The sequence below is a fragment of the Condylostylus longicornis genome, unplaced genomic scaffold (assembly GCF_029603195.1).
Source record: "Condylostylus longicornis isolate FDR11 unplaced genomic scaffold, ASM2960319v2 ptg000016l, whole genome shotgun sequence".
Lineage (NCBI taxonomy): Eukaryota > Metazoa > Arthropoda > Insecta > Diptera > Dolichopodidae > Condylostylus > Condylostylus longicornis.
The window spans coordinates 4351119-4373684 of record NW_026577985.1 but is presented as its reverse complement, the minus strand read 5'-3'; the positions used below and the strand labels follow the sequence as shown (position 1 = coordinate 4373684).

The window sequence follows — 22566 nt, the reverse complement described above, 5'->3', positions numbered from 1 at the left end:
GCTTTGTAGTGTTCTTTCTTTTCAGAGTTTTTTCAAGCTTTATACTCGTAAAGTTCTTAAAACCAGACACACCTAATACAATGTACATATTATGTACTCGTAGTTATTTATTTACTCGTATGCCTTATACCTTACATTTAATATAATATCAGTATCATTTTCCAACTATATCATAGTAGCAAATCAATTTTTAAAACCATATATGCACACACCTACCTACCTACAATATTTTTTAAGATCAACAGATTTTTGCTGCAGTTGATGATAAAAAACCGTGTACGTACTGTATGTGGGATGATAGAGCTAGATTTAATCAGTTTGGGATCTGTAAAAACACTATATTACTATAAATAATCAAACTTTAATTACTTATGTTTACAGATTTTAACTGGTTTGTCAACTTATGTAATTTTTCTAGTTCAGTATGACCTATCAATGAAATATATGAGCACATAAACTTGTTCATCATAGACAGAAATAAAACATATTCCAACTTGGTATATCAATTCAAAAAAAAAGAAAAAAAAAATATTTTTCTTCCAAAATTTTCGATGTAAAATTGCGCAATTACATGTTTTATATATGTGTATGTATATAATAGTTCGAGAATTTTCGAGAAAACTAATTTGGAAATATTCAAAGAGTTATTGGAAAAAATTTATGCAAGAAATACTAGAAAATTATTGTTATTATTATAATTATTATTATTAATATTACTAAAGTTACAGTTAACACAAAATATTTCCCATCGCTTTTATATTCACAAAGTAATAAAAAATAATTAGCAAACAGCATACAATAAAAAAAAATTTTTAATTATTTTATACAACAAAATAATGGTTCTTCTGAAAACCAGGTCTAACTTAGTTGTTAGATTGCAATGCACATATGTACATATTTAATAAGAACAGCTTTAACTACAAAGCACTGATTTTAAAAATATTAAACTGCAGTAGCAGCATTTTTGAAAACTTGAAGACATTTCAGAAATTTCTCGTAACATCGCATTTTTAAATTTCAAAATGCGATATCTTAATTCAATTTCAAACAATCCTTACTATGGGACAGACTATGACTTTTTGTTTTGGTTGCCGTATAACCATATTTATGCGAAATTTCAGTACTGTATCCTCAACATTTTCTAATTCCAATAATTTCTGAGATAATAGCAAAAAAATTTTGAAGTTGTATGGCAGCTACCAGAAGGAGTCAAGCAATTTCAATGACTCTTGTCAAACACATTGGCTTTACTAATATATTGCTTGTGCGAAATTTCCATACCGCAGCTTTTATAGTTTCTGAGATAATACCAAAAACTTTTGAAGTTATACCGCAGCTACTTGAACCAGTACCTTGATCATATTGAATTTAAATAGGGTTCTGGCATTTACCAACGAATTAGAAATACCAAAGGAAAAAAAAAATTGAAAAAGAATGAAGCCAAAATTTTTCTAGTTGTCTCTTTCTTTGCCCCGACCATTGCTAAAGTCATAACAAGGGCGTATTTCTGTTATTTTCTTATCCGGCTTCAACTATAAAATATGTGTAATTTGTAAGAAGGATAAGCAAAACAAAACAAAAAAATATTTTTTTAATTTTAAATACAATCTGTAAAATTTAAAAAAAACTCATTATTTTTTTTTCTCTTTGAATAATTTTTTTTTATAAATTGCAAAAAGCACATATCACAATATTTTATTACTCTTTAAAATGAACATATGTATGTATTTTGTTAAAAAATTTCTTACATTATTAGTTTTATTTGACAATTTTATCGAACTACTTTAAACAATATTAATAACAATTAATATAAATACATATATGTATGTATATTTTAGTGAATCTGAAACAGTATAATTTTTGACAAATATTAATTATTTTAATATTTATTATGATTTTTACTCACTGAAATAGATGGTATGTTGTCGTGTTCTTCCTCATTATTTAACAATAAGTATAATTTATAAGTAATTCACACTAATATTATTTTATTTTACTTCAACAGCGTCAGTACGTGTTCATATATTTGTTTATTGACCAAATCTTCACTCTATAAAGAGAAAATTTAACAAAACAATTTTATTATCTGAAAATTAAGTACACCATATGGCAATAAATAAATTTTACCATATAATTTCTTTTTATATATTGATTCAAAATGTTTTGAATACATAATACTATTTGGTAAAATATTTGAAATGCAAACTTCTTTATTAATAATTCCAGCCCACTTTCCTTTCATTTCATTACTTCTAGGAAAACTGCAATTATATAAAAAGAATAGACCAATTTAAAATATTGTATGTATGCAACATTTTATCAAACAAACTAATTTTGCCTAGAAAAAAGAATCAGCTTCTGTTTGTCATTCATTCGAACTAATTTTAGTATAAAAAACAAAAACAAGTTTTCTTTCCAACATTAAAAGATGAGAAATTTACGAATTATATTGAATAACTATTAAATAAATATTTCATTAAATTATTAATATAAATTATACTCACATACGTTACATACGGTGGGAAATTTCCATTTTGCTTTTTTAAATGTGAACAACAATTTGGACCTATACACTTCTTTCTCCGTACAAAGTTTTTTCTCCTTTTTCTATTTTAAATTTTTTTCTTATAAATTTTTTCAAAGCAATTATATATTTTTCACACATTTTTTTTATTTTTTTTTAGTTCTCAAAATTTAATTTCACAAAATTTAATGTTAATTTTAGTTTGACAATGCTCGGAACAACGAAAGACACTTACCTGAAGTTTTTGGCTTCGCTATGTTTTCTTCAAAAGACAACATTTTAGAGAGTGTAAGCGCGAAAGAAATAAACATGCTCCTTCCTTTAGTATTTCTAATTCGTTGATCTAGATTATAATAATTACTTTTTTTCTTTTTATTAATTTCTTCTTAAATTCTATTTCTTATTCAAAATTTTACTCTGTAATTCAGTACCCTTCCATTTGGAAGACAAGCAGTTGTCTGCGCTAAAAATTGCAATTTTATTTTTTTAAATGTATTTTTCAGATGGCATTTACCAACCGACTTTTTTGAAATTTGAATTTTAAATTTAAAAAAATATGTAAAATCAGTAGAGCTAAAAACATTGATCAATTTCCTTAACACAAATAAATTCCGACAACCCTTCCATTTAAACTCCATATAAATTTGGAATTTATTTTTAATTTACTCTCTGAGCTTCTTGGCCTGATAGATATACATATGTAAGTATATGACATTATTAAGGAGTAGTTTTTGAATAAGAAATTGAATAACAAAAGCAAAAAAATAATTATAATTAAGATAGCTTTTAAAACTATACTAAAAAAAGTGAGAGTCACAAAGAATACTCAAAAGTTTCATGAAAAAATTAAAAAATATTTCAATCGGCATTGCTTCGAAAACCTAAATTTTTTAATAAAATTTTAAGGTTTTCCAAATTTATTGGAATTTTACAAGTCTTCAATATCACTACATTTTATTATAAAAATTATAAAGCATTTATTACTTTTATTTAAAGGTCATTTTACTTTTACAACACAGAAATAATTCAATCCCTGAATTTAAATCCTTTTGAAATCAAATCTATTCTGGCTTCTATAATTTGCTCTTGTATTTCTTTTTCCGCTTCTGGACAGTCATTGAATGTAAAGGTGCGATAAAGTACAGTGATAATAGCGTATAATCCAAATAATATAACGAATACAAATGGTAATATTTTAATTTCAAACATCCAATCACTCAATATAGGTGATCTTATCACTTCAAAAACTATTCCAAAATACGGAATTAAACAGAAACTCATGTACAGTAACCATCTCATTAAATTAGTCATTTTGTTTTTTCCTTATTTTTACTAATTTTAATATTACTGTCTATAACTTTTGATTAACCAATACAACTATATAAATGCAAACTATTTAATTAACCAAAACAAAATATTAAGCATTTGGCTTATAAAATTTATTACAAAAAGTCAAACTGAAGTTTAGATGTCATATAATTCCTTATTTGGGAGTGACATATCTGATTTAATCGACACACAAGTTTTAAAATCTTCAATTTTGATAAACGAGAATCGATAATTGGAAAGGATTGCCACAAAACCAAAGTATTATAAATAGTTATAGGAAAGTCTTAGGACATGCATCACGGTTGACAGAAATGCAGGCCTGAACACTTAGAGAGGTTAAAACTCCACAGTTAACGAATTTACTCGTATTGCTATGTAAGCTATACGAGTAAATTCTTTAACTGACCAACTTATACAAGATCAACTTTTGTAAAATTTTTGGAAAAAACCATTCAAAATTATGCTAGAAGCGAGCGAAATTGCTGCTATAGATTTCTCTTTTTTGACTTTACATGTTTGCATATATGTGTGATATCTAATGCAAAATATTTTACAATTGATTTTTCCGTTTCGTTGTTTGTCTGAGTTAACAACGAAAATCATCCGCCGTTGCATTTGAAAATATTTATTAAACAAACCTAACATACATAAAAAAGAACATGTGTTTTCACCAATTTATGATTTTAGAAGTTTAGAAAGAAGAAGGTCCAAAACACTAAATTTTATTTTACAAAAGATGAAAAAACTTTACGACGTCATCATCTTCTCTCATTTTTCTGAAAGAGTTTTTAAAAACATTCCACCACTAGACAGCCCTAATATGTAGGGATTTTCGTTTATTCAGTTCTAGAATAGTTCTAGTTTGTAGTACGTTCGAAAATTCACTCTATATGCGGTGAAAATATAGATCGTTCAGAAATTACTGCCTGTAATAAAATTAGTTCGGAAGCCCAATCTGTAATAAAGTAATGTGAAAATTGTAGGCCAGACTTCTCGTTTAAATTTTGTCACAGCCGCATGAAACTTTTTTTAATTTTAAATTCAAAAAAATTTTAATTTCATAAACAATGTTATTCCTGTCATTTTCGAACGACTAATTATTTAGGAGTTTCAGAATTTATAAACAGTATAAACAAAAAAATTTTAGCTGAAGTTGCAATCTTTAACTTTGGAATTTTAATTTTAACGACAATCGATTTTCAGTGACAAAACGAATACGAGAATCGTACCTCGAGTTTTTTGACAAACCAGTGACATTAAATGTCATTAGCTGCATCACTTCATGTATAAAAATAAAAAAACTACATAATAATAACAATAAACTTTTGTTTTTACTTTAATTTACTTTTATATTGCATTTGATCTTTTTATGTGTGCTATAGTTTTAGTAAATATTAAAATGAAATAAAAAACAATTAGTATTCTTTGTCACTAATCAACTCTCATCAGAATCCTCTGCATCTGGAAAATTATTTTCACTAATATCACTATTGTCACTAACTTCAAATTTTAGTAGACCTTCTGCTTTCATTCTGCTCAATTCTTTTTCTTCTAAATAGTCTTGTAAACGATCTTGGAAAAAATTAAGGTAAATAGGTTTTTGAACCGCTGTCGCTGGAAAATAATGACCACCGGGATGTGTTAAAATTTCACAATGTTCAAAATGTTTTGCTAAAGCTTTGCTCATTTGTGGCGTAACGATATCATCGGATTCCCCAAAAATATGAAGAGAAGGTATTTCTATAGGTTCATCAAAATAATTTACATGAGCTAAACTCCCTGATATAAATCCAGATGATAAAATCACGAAATTCGGTCTTATTTTCGTCACTAAAAATTAAAAAGCTGCGGTAATTTAAATTAATTAACAATTTATATTTACTATGCATTTTCGCCAATCCGGCAATTAAACCGACGAAACATGCACCTTGAGAAAACCCTAACAAGCCCTGAAAAGGCCCTTCAGCCATCCAAATATTTTCCACAAAACGTACACTTTCTTCAAATTTGTATGCAACTGCATTCCGATTAGTAGCCTTAAAAGTTTTTCCATCCTCACTATTAAACCACCAACTTAGTTGGTCTTTTTCTACAATCATGTTCGATCCATTTTCTTCAGGTTTATCTAATTGTTCTGCCACGTGAGGTGCTGATATAAAAACAAAATCAGCATACTTTGAAACTTGTTTTCTTAGTGACCCTAACTTTGATTTGAAAGAATCGCCATTTTGCCGGTAACCATGTAAACAAAGCACTCGTACCCTCTCAGATATTTCCAGCTTGAGTTTTTTACTTTGATTTTTTATTTGTTCAGTTGTACTTGAAGAAGCTTTATTAAACATATTTATATTGTACTTCAGCAAATAAGATTGTATGAATTCAATTTAATGTTCTGTTTTGGTTTTTAATTTATATTAACTTTGACATAACTTTTGGTTTGACAAAAGGCAGCGTTTTCAAAAGAAAAAATAATCCGCGGAACTTCCGCGGAGAGATTTGTGATTAAAAATGTTTCTTTTTCCGCACACCGACATAGTTTTACCGAAAACTTTTGAAAAAATCATTCGTAATTCAATGTTTCAAGAGAAATTTCTTTATTTTCGTTCACATCACATAATATAAACATGTAAACAATTGAAGTTTCTATCAAAAAAAGTAACCATTTTATTCGCTAAGTGCTTTCGTTTTGGTAGCAACTGCATATTTCTGCTGCAATTCAGCATAATTTGCTACAACACTGCAATTTGCTTCAATTAAAAAAGTGTTGTCAATTTCAATCTTTTTATCTTTATATCAAGTTTGACATTCAAATTTTCTTGCGATTCAAATCAAAGACGAATTTAAATAAATATTTAAAAAGAAAGTTAATTTCATTTTCAGTTTCAGTTTTCAAAAAAAAGAATACTTTGTATCAAAAATGAAATTCGAATTTTATTTTTTTTTCGATTTTGACTTTTATTTGGTTTCAAAGAAACTCGTTGCTTTTAATAATAATATTAAAAATCTAATGGTAATCGGATATATTTCTATTTTTTCATCAGATTTTTTGATATTAAAATTCGACTACACATCAGATTTTCATCAGATTCAGATTTAATTGTAGATATGAACAAAGTGAAAAGCTAGCATAAAAAAACAGAATAAATTACCTGGCATAAAAACTGTCTTTAGCATTTGTGACTTCAAAAATGCAGTAAAAACGTATTTGCTACAATGTATCATATTCAAAAATGTATTATAAAAGCTCTTGACGTTGTATCATATTCAAAAATGTAAAATAAATGTAGTGGATACGTAAAATAAAAGCAGAGAGAGTAGCGAAAAAATTTAGGCTGCATTTTATATACATGTCATAAATATGTTACCAGTGTTAAATAATAAATAAACAAAAGCTAATTTTTGACAGAAAATTGTAAGCCGTCCAGTTTTTTTCTAAAATTTAGTATAATGAGCTATTTTTTTTTAAACTTTGGTAACGTTCATTATGTAAAAGCAAAAGTAATATTTTTGTGTGTGACATTACATTTTTATATTCTAATTGAAAGTTTTCAACAACTTTTGTTACATTTGGATTTGTTCTTTGAAAATGGAAGAAGCAGGGTAAGCTTTAATAATTTTCTTTACAGATAAATATTCAAATATTATTCTTCTTGTAAATTTCAGAAATAAGAAGTGGTCTTTTGAACAAAAGAAGTTACTAATTTCCATAAGGTTATCTTATGAGAAAGAATTTATTTAGAAAACTGTTTTTGAAAATTACTAAACGTCAAAAAGTTTATAGATCGTCAAATTCATGTTCAAAAAGGTAGTAAAAGCTTTCGTATTTTTAATACAACGCAGTGGTATTAAAAGCTTTGCGGCGGTAGTAAAACTGTATTAAAACTGTTTTAAAACTTTTTGTACTGCATTTTTGAAGTCACAGCATCTTATAGTTAATGACATTTCCTGTGTACTTAATTTTTCTTAAATTTCCTTTTATAAAAAATGCCATGAAAAAGATACGTTTGGCAGCACTGAATTAAGTGTATTTTATTTCAAATTAAAATTACTATGACTTATGAACAAACAAAACAACGAATAATTGATGTATGTAATAGAGGATAAAGGGTAGAACTTTCTCTTTTTTTCTAAACGTTAACACTTTTTTAATATTTATCAGCTCAGCAGTCAGTCTGCAGTCAGTACTAAATAGTAAACACAGCTGAGCTTGAGAGCAATGTTTTTATTATATCAAAGCATTAAATAATATATTTGACATCAGTCATATAAAATTTAAAATTAAATATATAAATGTTTTCTTTTCTAAATGTATAATAGTTTACCTAAATTGTTTTATCATTTCCTTATTTATTTTTAAGTATGAGGTACGTATTTAATTATTTAATGTGTCATGGCAGTATAGATGGTAGCTTTTATTCAATACTACTGTTTTGTGTATTCTTGTTTATACAAGATTTATTTCCAACTATAAACAAAATGTATTTGTAACATAAAACTTACTTTTTTCAATATTTGTAGATCAGATCAAAACTGATTTTTGTTGATTATTGATATTTGTATTTTTAATTTATTAAGATTTAAAAACCCAATAGAAGCAAGAATAGGAAACTGTAAAATGACAATTCAAGAGATACATATATAAAATGACAATTCAAGAGATAAAAATTTTCTTTTTTTTAAATACAAAACATTACACGATTACTATATGAGATAGTTTACAATTTTACCTATTGTGCCAGTTTCATCCTTATCAACAGAAAATTCGACGACTCAAATATTTTTATAAATTTTGACATTGAAACATATTTAAATCATTTTGTTATAATTAACAGGAAGTTAATCATAACAAAATCATATAACAAGATAGATACATAAATGCTTAGATGAATCTTATTAAGTATAATTTGAGAAAAATGAACCGAGATGATTGATTGAGATGAATTAATTGAAAATTTTTTCAATTTTTCAATTACTGATATTGATTTTTCAATTATTTGATAATATTAATTGTAATGATTTTTTCCGTTAATGTTTCTTCAAATTGTTTATGTTAGAATTTCAATCTTTAATTTAAAACTCAATCTTTAATTTAGAATTCTTTAATTTCAATCAGCCCAGATACTTACATTACATTACAACGATTTTAAAGCTCGGAAGTTTTAAAGATTTTTTCATTGATTTGCAACAGAAACTTCATTGTTATATTTTTTATAGCAGCATTCTAATATTTGTATTTTTATTTTTTACTTACATTGATTTACCATCTTAGATGCACATACATACATACTACATAGGTATAATATTCATAGGTATTAATTAATAACAAAAGTACATTCTAATTAGTAATATTTTTAAATTATACTTCACTTTCCTTGTTCATTATTCAAAAAGGTCCATAATTATGTAATTTCGCGGTGTTTTTTTTTCTTTTGACTATTAAAACTAATATTTTGGATAATTTGATCCTTTTGAGGACGAATTTCTGATAAAAATCTAGAAAAAGTTTTTAATTTTTACTATTAATTCTAACACTGTTTTAGTAATTAATAATAACTTCTAAAACTTGTTATTCAATCTAGTTAATTTTTTTTAAGCTTGTTGCAAATGAAAAGTTTTTTTAGTATTGCAAAAGCAAAGAAATCTGAATCTTTCTACAGTCAAATTTCAATTTCAGCTTATATCAAAATAAGCTACTTTTCCATACTGCATACAAGTTTATTAAGTGTACATAATTCTTAAAATTTTCTTTATTAGTTTGCGTAGGTTAAAAGAAATTGAATTTATAACACCTGAAAAAGGGAAAAAACATAGAAAGAAAATATATCAAGAAACCTGGGAGAGCGAATTTGAATGGCTGAACAAAAGCAAAAAAGGAGATTTTTATTATTTTTGTACCATCTGTAATTACAACGGAACTGCGGGTAGAAGCGAAGTACAAAGGCATTCTAAAAGTAAACGGCATATAGCAGCAACATTCAGTTCGAAAACACAATCTAGTTTATTTTCATCTATTACAGAAAACAATTTGCCACAAATTGATGTTAAAGAGGTTGTTTTTTTGTTAAATTATTTTAGAACATAAACTATCTTTTACTAGAGATAATTGTAGAGATGAAACATTATTTGCAGTACAAATCTCTTTCCAAGTTTTTCCAGTAAAAACGAAAGTATTTACTGCGAAAATTTAAAATTTCTAATCTGTATAATAATCATTTGTAGTAATTGTAATTTTATAAGAACACAATGCGTTAGCTTTTCCTTAACAATTAACAAACAATAGGTATGGTCAAGGAAAACTTTTTATATAAAAAGAGTTAAGTTTTTTTTATATTTATATTTATATATGTACATATATTGAATTTACATTTTAATGAAAAGTAGCATGTACACAACCAGCTACTCTTTTGAGGTCGAGAGTATTAAGTTTTTTAATTTAAAATAGCGCACTCAAAAAAAGTAGCTCTATTGACGATATAAAAAAAATTGTCTACTATATACAAAGTGGTGATACAATCTCAAGTTCTAAAAATTTTTTAGCTGAATAATAATATAAGTAGGCCAATTTGTGTATTTACCACGTGTATTTACCACGCAATAACAACAACAGACCAGGGCATAGAATTCGTGAAAGGCAAAAACGTGGATTTTATACATGTTTTTAAGAAAGAAAAGACCTTTTTAAAATATATTTATGTCTCCATCAAACTTTTTTATGGTTTTATATTTTACTGTTTAAAGTGTATTTAAAAGAAAAACCTTCCAAAACTTAGCAAAGTTTTGTCATGCTATGTTCTCACTGTATAATAAAACTGTTTTAAGAAGTGAGAAATATATTTGATTAAAATTGGAATTGAAAATCGGGCTGGTTTTTGAATTCTTGATATGAAATATTCTTGATTCTTGTTCACGAAATTCCCAATTTTGTTTTGATATAAAAATTATCAAAATTTAAGCAATTTTTTTTCCAATAGAAACTCGAAATCACATGATTAAAAGACACCGATTTCACAACAAGAACAAGAAAAAATTTTTGTTACATATTTATTTAAAAATACATATGTATGTATGTAAATAAATGATTTTTACTATCTATTAAACAAAAACATACCATCAGATGTGCACTTTTATTACGTAAAATAGGGGACTATAAAACACTTTAATTTTTTTTTACACTAGAAATTTCTATTTTGGAACTTTCAAAAATTGATATTTTGTTGCGTAAGGATCTATTATGTCTACTTTTGGTTTAAGTACATATGTTCATATATATAATATGCATATTTAAATATTTTATATTATTTTAATTAAATTTTCTTAAAAGTTGAAAAATAAAAAAAACGGAAGGTAGAAAAATAAAATGACACTATTCTTTATTGATTTTGCGAAATTTCTGTAATTATACCCCGTTATGCATGCCATGTTTTATGTACTGATTAAGAACTTAATCGAAAAAAAGGTTTACAAATTCGAAAATCAAAGTCTAAAATAAAAAGTTTTCTATAATATTTTTGACTCATAGGTGTGCTATATAGATTATTTGTGTGCTATACCGAACAATTAGTTTTGATTTTAAATTAAGAGACGACCTTTTTGCTTTCTTGTATGTAAAAGACAGAAGTTCTGAAGGTTTGTGAAATTTAGCAAATGCAAGTTCTTCTAAAATAAATTTTTCTTTTTAGTTCTTTCAAACTAGAAAGCTACCTTTCAAATTTGCTTAGGAATTAGCATCACATCTTTGGACATATGCAGCTTTGGCTAAGTTTCCTCTTTATCTGGAACTAGCATAACAAACGAACTAATATTTTAATAGATATAAGGCAAAAATTTTAATTGTATAAAATGCATCTTCCTGTTAGATTGCATTACATTAATTAATAAAAATTTTGTATAATTTTAGTAACAACTATTTCTCTGAATCATTGTACTGAATACAGTTTAAAATTTTTAGAACATATTTTATCTTATAACATTAACGTAGAATCTATTTCTACGTAAGAGAAGATTTAATCCAATTAGAATCTATTAATCTTTTTTGTTGAAAAAAAAGAGTTATTTAACAAGATTTTAACGGGTTTCTAAATAAGTAAATAATTTATATATATGTATGTATATATATGTAAAGCAAATAATTTATATATATGCATTCATACACACATTATTTTATTAGATTTATATTCATTAATTATAAATTTTCATATAATAAAAATAATTATTTTTATAATTGTAACATATACATACTTTTGACTTTCAGACTGTGCCTTTCGAGGAAAAAGGTTCTTACGATAATGATGAACATGTAACTGAAGAACAATATGTAAGTTATTTTGCAAACGCAAAAGTTAGTTGCTGTTCCATTTTTGTTTTAGTTTATTTATTTATTTTTACAGATATTTAAAGATTGTTGAAAATCCTAAATCTGTTTATGAAATTACGCCCTACTATAATTAAATATTTCCAAAGTTTCAATTTTATATCGTTTGAATAAATTCTAATAGAATAGAAACACATTGTCTGCAATAAATATATGTGGAAGCAATCTTTTTCCTATAATAACGGTATTTCCACTTTTTTGTTTGAGTTTTTCTAGTTGATGAAATACAAGAAGTTGGAAGGATTAAAAGCACTTCCTTATTTTAGTTTACCATTACAATCCGCGTCAATAAAAATAACTTTAAATTGAAAAATACATACATTAAATTTAAAAATACATGAAAGTAGAAATAAAAAGAAAAATGTAACTTTAGCATGTATGGCTCTTTAAAAGGTTGAAAATTTGTTAAATATTTCTGAACGAAGCAGTTTCATAACTATTATCAAACATTTTAGGATTTATAGCAATTAGAATTTATTAATCTTTTTTTATTGAAAAAAAAACTGCATTCATGATTTTCGTCAAATGTTTCAATGCCTCGTCTGGTAGTTCTCTCAGTACTTCCGCAAAAATAAGATCAAAACCTGACGATTTTTTCAACTTCAGGGATCTTATCTCTTCCGCAATTTCTACTTGCTTCTCGAGCAATAGATTCTATTAAACTCACATCTGATGTTATTCCGTTTGGTGTGAATATACTTTCTAAGTGATCAGCAAATAACTCGGCTTTCTATATATTGTCGCCCAACTGCCATTTGCTTTTGACAGTGGCGGAGCTTGCTTAGTCGGTCTCTTTTTGCTCTTTGCCGCCTTCCATAGCTGGCGAGCTCTTTATAAAATTTTCATATGTTGCCGATTTAAAATCTTGGAATTTTCTTTTAAGCACCTGGGAAAATCTGTTTAAAACGGTTTTTTCATCAGGGTAACGCGAACTTTGCCATCTACGTCTGGTTGTTTTCTTTTCACCTATTAATTCAGTTATTTCTTTAGGATAGTTATTTGCTATCGGTTTGTTCTTTGACATTTTTGTATTGTTCCATGCAGTGTTTTGTATGATTTCAATAAATTTTTCTAACTCAAAATCTACTCATTCTCTTGATGGTATATTGTTATTTATGTCAATATTGTTTATTATTTCGCATTTAAAGCTCACCCAATCTGTAGAGCTGTTTGTCAAAGTGGGTTTATATAATGTTCTAGCTACTTTTTCACTTAGTTTTAATGTGACAGCAGAGTGATCTGAATTAAAATCATAATTATCGTCAAGGCTTAGAAAGTTTTCTGATATTTTTTTAAGTTATAAAAAAGTCAATAACATCAGGATTCTTGTTAGTGTCCGTAGGCCAATAAGCAGGAGTACCAGTGGAGTGATAGCAACGAGCTAGTTCTTGAATAGCTTTTTTTAGCTCTCTTCCTTTGGTTGAGATGATTCAACCAAAGGAAGTATAGTCACCTCCTATTAGATATCTATGTCCACGTTTGTACAGGAGATCTTTAAAGGTATTTTCTTAATGCTGCATTTTGGTGGACAGTATGTATACAGTACCAACATTAAAGTCCTGTTTAGTAGATTTAATTTTTATCGAAATAAGCTGAATTTCAGCTGTTACTATCTTGAATTCTTCATTATGTTCTATACTTTTTTTATTAGTATTGCACTACATCCTCACGGCTGATTGCTGGGATGTACCGCTTTATAGCAATCTTTTATTTTAAGCCTCGTATTATATATCAAATGAGTTTCCGACAGCAACCAAATATCTATATGTCACGTTTTGAGAAAAAAATCTAATTCTTGTTTCTTATTAAGAACACCATTAGCATTCTAAGCTACTACACGTACCTAAATTTCTTCGGTGTTCCCGTATATACACCTCAGTGTACCTATTTTCTATCAGTTCTCAGCTGTCAGTTCTTTTCATTTGTGGGGTTTTGTTTTCAGGCTCCATATTATTATTCTTATATCCCGTTTTACTTTGAAGCGCTTGAATATAATACTCCCTTTAATATTTTGCTAGGTGTTGTTATTCTGGCTATTTTCGGAGCTCTTTGCTCATTAAGGTTAACTTGATTTTGTTTGGTTTTAATCTTTTTTAATCTTCTTTTTTGAAATTCTTTTGCAACCCAACTAACTCGATATCTAGCAGGGTGTGCCTCGTTGCAGTTCGCACATTTGGGCTGACAATTATCCCTCTTGTCATATGATTATGACTCCTGTCATATGATTACAAGCACATTTTACACATTTAGCCTCTCTTTGGCAGTTTTGTAAATAAGTAGCTGATTTACACATATGTATATATATTACGTAAAGTAGATAATTTACATATGTATATGCATACATATGTATATAAATTATTTTATTATATTTATATTCATTTATTGTAAATATTTTTTAATTATAAAAATAAAATTATTTATAATTGCAGTATTTATATACTTTTGTCTTTTAGACTTTGCCTTTCGAGGAAAAAGGTTCTTACGATGAAAATGATGGACACGTAGCTGAAGAACAATTTGTAAGTTAATTTTATAAACGTAAAAGCAAATTTATGAATGAAAAGTAATTTGTAAATTGCAGTTCTATTTTTGTTTAAATTTATTTATTTATTTTTACAGGTATTTATAGGTTCTTAAATATCTTGAACCTGTTAATAAAATTACGCCCTACTATAATTAAATATTTTCCAAATTTTCAATTTTATGTCCTGTGAATAGAACTTAATAGAACAGAAACGCATTTTCTGCAATAAATATAGGTGGAAATAACTTTTTTTTCCCATAATAAGGTTATTTCCACACGTTTTTGGTTTTCTAGTTGATGATACACAAGAGGTTTGAGCGATTAAGTGTACTACCTTATTTTAGTTTACCGATTACAATCTGCGTCAATAAAAACAAATTTGGACTACGAGTATGGCAGGGTTAAAACCCATTACTTCAATGTTGCTAAAGTCTACACATTATAAACGAGAAAAAGTAGAGTTCGTCGTGTCAACTCTGTGATAACTGTACGAATTTGTTGTCCTATGTGCGATAAAACATGCCATAGCTTACTATGGGACAGACTATGACTTTAAGTTGTCGTATTACCATAGCAATTTATGAAAAATATCAGTACTGTGTTTTCAATAATCATATTCAATTTAAATAGAGTTCTATATATATATGCTATATATATCACAGACCATTATTTCATAGCGTTACAAATGGTAAGGCAAATTTAGTACACCCTTCGAATAATCACTCGTACGGGTATAAACAATTGATACAAAAGTAGAAATTGCAATTTTCAATTATAAAATTATCAGTAATTGTCCTCTTTTAGGTTAGAAAACTAAAAAAAAAGGATTTCAAAACCTTTAATAAAATATTAAACAGACCAAATCTTTTTTCTTCTTCATTTTTAGAAAACCCAGAATAAACTGTTGGAAAAACAAGCACAAATTTCAGCTCTAGAGGTTCTTACGCTAGCAACAAATTTTGTGACTGAACAATTAAAATTAAAGGAAGTATCAAAGGAGAAAGAATTCTGCAACTATTTATGCAGTCAATTGAAGAAAATTAAATCGGAAAATATATTTGAGGACTTAAAAATGGAAATATTGCAATTGGTATACAATAAAATAAAAGAGGAAAGAGAAACTAAATGAATTCTTTCATTTGAATCTGAATGAACAATTAATTCAACCGGAAGAGAATTTTTACGTTGAACAATAATTCATGGAACAAATTATAACGTCGATATAATCGTAAGAATTCACTTGTATTTCCAATACGCTTTCTGGATTCCATTGGGGGTCATTTTCCTGACTAAATTAAATGAAATATCTTATTTTAGAATTTGTATAATTAATTTTTTAATAAAAAACTATATTTAAAATTTTCTAAACAGAAATCTTGTGCTTATCTGAAACAAAAACGCTTTGAGTCTCAATGTATCGCCACCAAAGAAATCTTAAAGCTAAAACGGGTGAATCTTACATTGAGTTCCAATGTATCACCTTTAAATATTTAGAAAAATAAATAGCATGTACCTTACTTTAAGAACATGTAATATACTTCAAATAAATCTAATAATATTTTAATATATGTATGTATAACACTTCCAATATAGGAAAAAATTCAAATTCTTAACATTTAAATTCATCAAACAAATTTTCACAATAGTGCTCTATTTAGGAGCTACATCCAACTATGCTCTGTATACTAGTCCGGAGAGTAGTTTTCTTTTAAAGGCAATGAAACCTTTTTCTGCAATCAATTTTCTGCAAAAATAAAAATAATTCTCGAAATTTCTATGTGTGAGTTGCGACCTGAAGAAACGTGTGTAAAACTGAGTAAGACTTTATTTTAGTCTTTTATGGTTATCTAAATTTTCACAAAAAAATTTTTAATTAATTTTTAATTGGCTTTGGTTATATAGTTAGCAATCTTTAGTATTTGAAGTTGAATAAAAAATGTATAATAAAATAAAGTATTGCATTCATAAATTGCAATCAATAAAGTGTATTGAAAAAGCCATGTATTCAAACAACATTTTTTTATTGTTATTATTTATTTCCATGCAGGCTGGTATAATTCTAATACATCTTATATGTGTATATATTAACGAATTAGAAATACTATTAGTATTTATATAATACAAAGCCACAAGTTATAGCCAGACTCTAACGATAAAAAAAGAAAACGAAAAAAAAGTATTCTCACAATATTTTAGGTATGTATGTTATAAATATAAATTGTATACTGATTTGCTGCGAAACATGTAAATTTTTGTGTTATGTTAATGTTATCACGCAATCTTAATAAGTCTATTACTTAGCAAAAGCAATTTTATAATATTAGAGGTTTTCATAAACGCAATACTGCAAAACAGTAACTACGAAACCAAAACAGTTTATATGATTTTACTGCGCTACTTATGCTTTTGTGGAAATTTAGCAATATTTACAAACAAAGTAGATTACCAACAGTTTTTTATGAACATAAAGGCTGTTTTCGATAATGCAATATGCGTTCACATTTCCAAAAAACTAAAAAATAAAAATTTGCAAAAACTAAAAATTTGACATTAGTATATAAAAGAGCTTTTTCACTTGTGAAAATTCTAGGATTGTCACACGTGTTCAAAAATTAAAAAATGAAGCCACAAAAATCTAAGTAATAACAAAATTTAAAAGAAACTTACTGTAGTAAATCTCTAAATCCGACATTATTTTATTTTAAGTACAAAATACATAGTTTCCGTAGCAGTAAAGTCAAAACTGACATTTTCTTGCATTTGTCGTTATGAAACAAACTACAAATACACAATTAGTATATTCATACTAAACATGTAATTCATGCACATTGTACAGTTGCTAGAGCGAAACAACAAATCTTATAGAGGTGCAAGAATTTTGTATTTTTTATTTGAACGTTTAAGTTCATATTCATTTCAAATCATTATTCATTGATTGACAACGAATACTGCTAATGTATTAATGCAATTTTTTATATTATTGATGGAAGTAAAATTGAAAAAAAAAGATCATTTTTGGGTTAACGATGAGCACGGACTGTACGAAACCTTTTGGATTTGTTCACTGGTTATGCAATGGAGCTCAACGTAAGTTCTTGGGGCACAACGTGTTAATTAAAATATCTTAGTTATGATTTTGTAAGTTTCCTTCTTTATTTAAATACAATTTTACAAATTCTTTTTAAATATTTTTTCATATTTTTACAAAACATATACCTGCATATACATATTATGTATGAATTTATATAAAACAATTTTTTTTTCTATAACGTTGGTATGTAAAATAAAATTTTACCCAATTTGAAATTCTCTAATAAATATTAAAATTAATACAAAGATTAAGGTTTACATAATGCATAGTACTTTATTATTTTTTTTATAAATTGTTTAATTAAGTCTTCATAGGCACATAAATACATATATGTATGTATGTTATGTATATAATTTTTTGAAGTTTTCAAATATAATTTATTTAAAATATTAATTGCCTATTTTTTATTGACTATTATATAAAATCAATCTTCTTTAAATACATACAGTTTTAAATTAGAGAATAAAATACCTACGATAAATTTCATTATTCTTTACAATCAGGAAAAATATAATTATATGTATTATATTCTCGTGCACGTTGCACAAATATAATATAAAGTCATTCTAAAATATAAAAGAAAAAATTTATTATTTGAAATAAAAATGTTTTTCTCATACAATTTTCATGTAAGCATGAAAATTGAAAATTCTAAGTCGAATGCGAGAGTTCAATGTACAAATTTGTATGTATAATCTTTTTATATAATTTGCTTTTTATTATATACATGCATACGTATATGACTACCTATTAAATTGTGTAAAGGAAATGATCTTTGGCTCTTATATTTTAGTATTTTAATAATAGGCATTTTTTTTTTAAAGGTTTGTGCCTCTTTAAGAACTATTTGAAAATTTCATAATAGCATATCTTATGATGCGAAACATAAGCTTGCAATGTAGTGTTACTTCCGCTAAACGATTCTCGCATTTTAAATTTTGATACTATATAAATCGAATATGGCAAACAATGTAAGTGTTACATTTATTTTGCTTTATTAAATTAAAAAAATCTTGCATTTAAAATTTACTGCAATTTAATAAATTATAATTGTAAGTCAAAATAAAATACAAAACCATTCCGGTTTAAGATAAACGCAAAATTCATGCACTACGCCAAATTTGTTTCGCTTCTATTTTCTCGACTTTTCTCTTTTCCAGTTTTATTTTTATGGGGCTGAAGTTTTCATCAATAGGCTTACAAACTTCGGTTATAATCAGTAAAATGGTTTGCTAAGCAAGAGCAATATTTAAATCTTAACCTGCATAAAAGACTTTTGCTATCCATATTTGTTTAAAAAACTAACAATAATCACTACCTTAATCTGTCGTTTAAGTGTATGACTATTTTAAAATAACTCAAATTTTTATTTTGAAACCAAATCAACTTACGCAAATTTGCAATTTTTGCATTTTTATATAGTAAGCTACAGGGTCAGGAAAAACTATAACCACTTTATAAACGTCAATTTCTGATCTCTAACATTTTGAAACAAATTTTAACAATTCCCATTCTTAGTAATGAGAAATTATTTCTATATAGAAAAATTAATTTTTTCTCTATCACAATACATATGTACATATCGTACAGACTATAGAGGATCCTTATTGATTGAAAACAAGTACATTCGTAATTCACAATTATAGTTTGCACATTTTTATTTATTTATTATTTGTATTGTAAAATTAATTTGATAATTTATTGAAGTTTATTTAGAATTGCGTTTTGATTAATTTGCAAGTATTTTTTTTGTTTTTGTAATTAACCTCATTTTGAACAAGGATTGCTTTGAAACAAAAGTGCAAACCTCAAGTGAGAAAAATTTTTTCGTTAGGTACGTACATATTTAAAAAAAAAAATATGCTAAAGTTCAGTAATTATTCAGTCATTTTAATAATAAGTTCAGTCGATATATTAAGGAAAAATGAGAAAATTGAAAAACAACTAATAGAAAAATAATAATTGATAACAGATAGAAATAACAATTGAATAGAAAATAAAGTTATAAGTATCATGTATTTACCGGTAGGCGACAATAAAATTAACTATTGGTGTTAAAAAACTATGTAAGGTAGTCATTAACCATTTTTATATTTGTTGCAAATTTATGTTTCCTTGAAATGTTAGATTTAAGTCATAGTGTTGTCAAAACAAACTTCAGTACGTTAGGTATGTACTGTGAGTTAATTTGCGAAGATCACATAACCAGTACTCAAGTCAGTGGTTTTGCTCAAACTAGAAGTAAAGTAAACAGTTTAACTTTTTTATTTTTTAATTTTTGTATATGTATGTATTAGGTTTTGGATTATGACTTAGCAATATTTTATAATTATATTAACATTTATTACACATACATACATTTATAATAATTGAATTGTGGGTTAAATTTTAACATTACGTATTTTGTAAAAAATTGAAAATTATTTTATATATATGTATCTATTTAAATATTTATAAACTATTTAGTTTATACGATTTAGAAAATTTAAAATAATATTAAAAAAAAATCTGAAAGTTTTATGTGTGGTTAATTCAATTTATATTATAATATACTTATGAATTTAAAAAAAAAAAATTAAATTTTAATTCATTTTGAAATATTTATTTTATTTTAAACGCTCTTATTAAAATTGTAAAACTTAAGTAGAATATGCACATTACTACAAAAAGCATGCTTTTGTAAAAGTTTAAAATTAACAAATATAAGACGACCCTTCCATGTCAATGCATGTATAGTACATAAAAAAAGGTGTAAGAAATGTCTATAAGAAAGAATATACATATAATAATTTTATTGTATTACATTATTAATGTTAAGACTTTTTTCAGAGAAATTGCCAACGTGTTATTCTATGGCTGTTGACAATTTCATTTAACCTATTATTCGATTGTATTAACAAATATTTCATATTTGTTGTAGTTCGCATAGGCCGAAAGTTTACCTAACCAATCTTAACTTTTAAAGAATTTTATTTATATCCCCCTGATGTAGGCTTTTATTCTTCTTTACATATTGAATATAGAAACTAATTTAAATTGTCAATATTTCTAATGGGGAAATGCTATAGCTTTAAAAATACCTTGCAGTCCAAACAAAAAAAAACTAGCTTTAAATACCTTTAAGTCCAAATACATACACATAAACACCTAAATTTATAATGGAGGGAGAATTTCTAGAAAAAACTATTTATTAGCTTTAAACATTTTTATTTTAAATACATGCGTATAAAAAAACATTATTCTTACCTTAAAGTGTTTTCAGCGAAATTTATAATAAAATAAAAACCTCGATCAGATTAAGATGCTAATTATATACGTTTTCGAATGTGGGTGTAATTTACTTTTTGCATGGCTACAGAAACCTGTCAAATGATAATAATGAAAAAACCCGTTCGTCCACATTAACAATATTATTGGGCTCCATAATGTAGTAAAATGGTATTTCTATTTGATTGATTCTATTCTGAAATGTATGTTTGGGCTGTACTCACCAATTTATTTCTAAGATGAATTTGATTTAATTTTAGCAAGATATGGAACTGAAGATCTTTTGATATTTACAGCTTAAATCTGATTTACATATTTTTTTTGAACACCTATCCACAAAATATATGTATTTACATTTATATAGTAGTTTTTGGACGCATAATATGTAACTAATAATTTTGCTAAAACTTTATAAGTGAATTTTAAAAATCTAGTTTATTCTTACGTAAATTAGATATGTTAAAAAAATATTTTTCAATAATTATATCAATAAAAAATTAACTTAGAAGGGATATACAAACTTATTAGCACATGTATAGTACGTATAAATTTATAGAAAGTCGTATATAATTACAAATAGACATACTTATTATTTTATATTACATAATTTGCTTGAATGCATTCAAATAGATATGTATATTACATTTACAAATATTTTTTGGTGTTTTAAATTTTTTCAATTCTCTTTATATCTTATAATATAATATGTAAATAAGAAACAAAAATTTTCAATATATATTAATATAATAGAAGCTTTTAAAATAGTTTATAATGTATAACTTTGTAAAATGTTTTATTACACAATAATTTAATATTTTCAATGGTTATTTATTTTCTACAATACCCACATATATATAATGTGTGTATAACTTATAGCGTATGGTAGTATTTCTTTTTTGTCTAAAATTACTGCGCTAGGTTAAATAATTTAGATGTGACGTATTGCAATTAAAACACATACATATTTAATAGGCAAATTCAAAATGTTGGTTAGGAAAAATAAAGTAATTTGATTATTCTGGAAAAATTTTCAGTCATCAAGAGTGATTTGAAAATCCGTAGAAATGACAAATATTGCATTACATTTTTAAACATCTATCACCCAACTATATAAAAAATTTCGCAATTTAATTTTTTTTATAAATGTTTATATCTAATTTAAAATTTTGTAATAATATATGTAGTTTAAATCTAAATTAAACTACATACATTATTGTATTTTTACTTGTCTTTATGAAGAAGAGTATGGATCAGTGTTGTCAATTTCAACTTGTTTTTCAGTAGCGTTTTGTCTTAAAAAAAAGTAGCATGGAGGGCTTCAGCGTAGTAATTTGGAGTTATCCTTAACACCAAACAAAGAGTAAGGCATCTGACTAAATAGATGCGTAGCAGGAAGTGCTTACGTAAAAATGCTTTTATATTTGTACGTGTAAAACCAAGTCACCCAAATGAGCTACGCG

The 22566-nt window shown here is 26.0% G+C and overlaps 3 protein-coding genes across 4 annotated transcripts; 1 reads left to right on the top strand and 2 right to left on the bottom strand.

Moving 5' to 3' along the window:
- Nucleotides 1-3380: 3380 nt before the first annotated feature.
- Nucleotides 3381-3993, bottom strand: LOC129605998 (dolichol-phosphate mannosyltransferase subunit 3). The gene has a single exon (XM_055516041.1). The coding sequence runs from the start codon at nt 3833-3835 to the stop codon at nt 3551-3553; it is 285 nt and encodes a 94-aa protein (XP_055372016.1). The 5' UTR covers nt 3836-3993; the 3' UTR covers nt 3381-3550.
- A 1183-nt stretch (nt 3994-5176) lies between these two features.
- On the bottom strand, nt 5177-6369 carry LOC129605947 (esterase GA18864). The gene is made up of 2 exons (XM_055515981.1): nt 5736-6369; nt 5177-5683 (listed from the first exon to the last, which is right to left on the bottom strand). Exons 1-2 carry the CDS (start codon nt 6193-6195, stop codon nt 5289-5291), a joined length of 855 nt encoding a protein of 284 aa, XP_055371956.1. The 5' UTR covers nt 6196-6369; the 3' UTR covers nt 5177-5288.
- A 1667-nt stretch (nt 6370-8036) lies between these two features.
- LOC129605898 (uncharacterized) lies at nt 8037-16116 on the top strand. Of its 2 annotated transcripts, XM_055515901.1 has the most exons (5): nt 8037-8217; nt 9608-9902; nt 12105-12167; nt 14678-14743; nt 15635-16116. In XM_055515901.1, exons 1-5 carry the CDS (start codon nt 8213-8215, stop codon nt 15875-15877), a joined length of 672 nt encoding a protein of 223 aa, XP_055371876.1. In that variant the 5' UTR covers nt 8037-8212; the 3' UTR covers nt 15878-16116. The 2 variants fall into 2 exon arrangements, with proteins under 2 accessions (XP_055371876.1, XP_055371878.1); XM_055515903.1 differs by lacking the exon at nt 12105-12167.
- Nucleotides 16117-22566: the final 6450 nt, after the last annotated feature.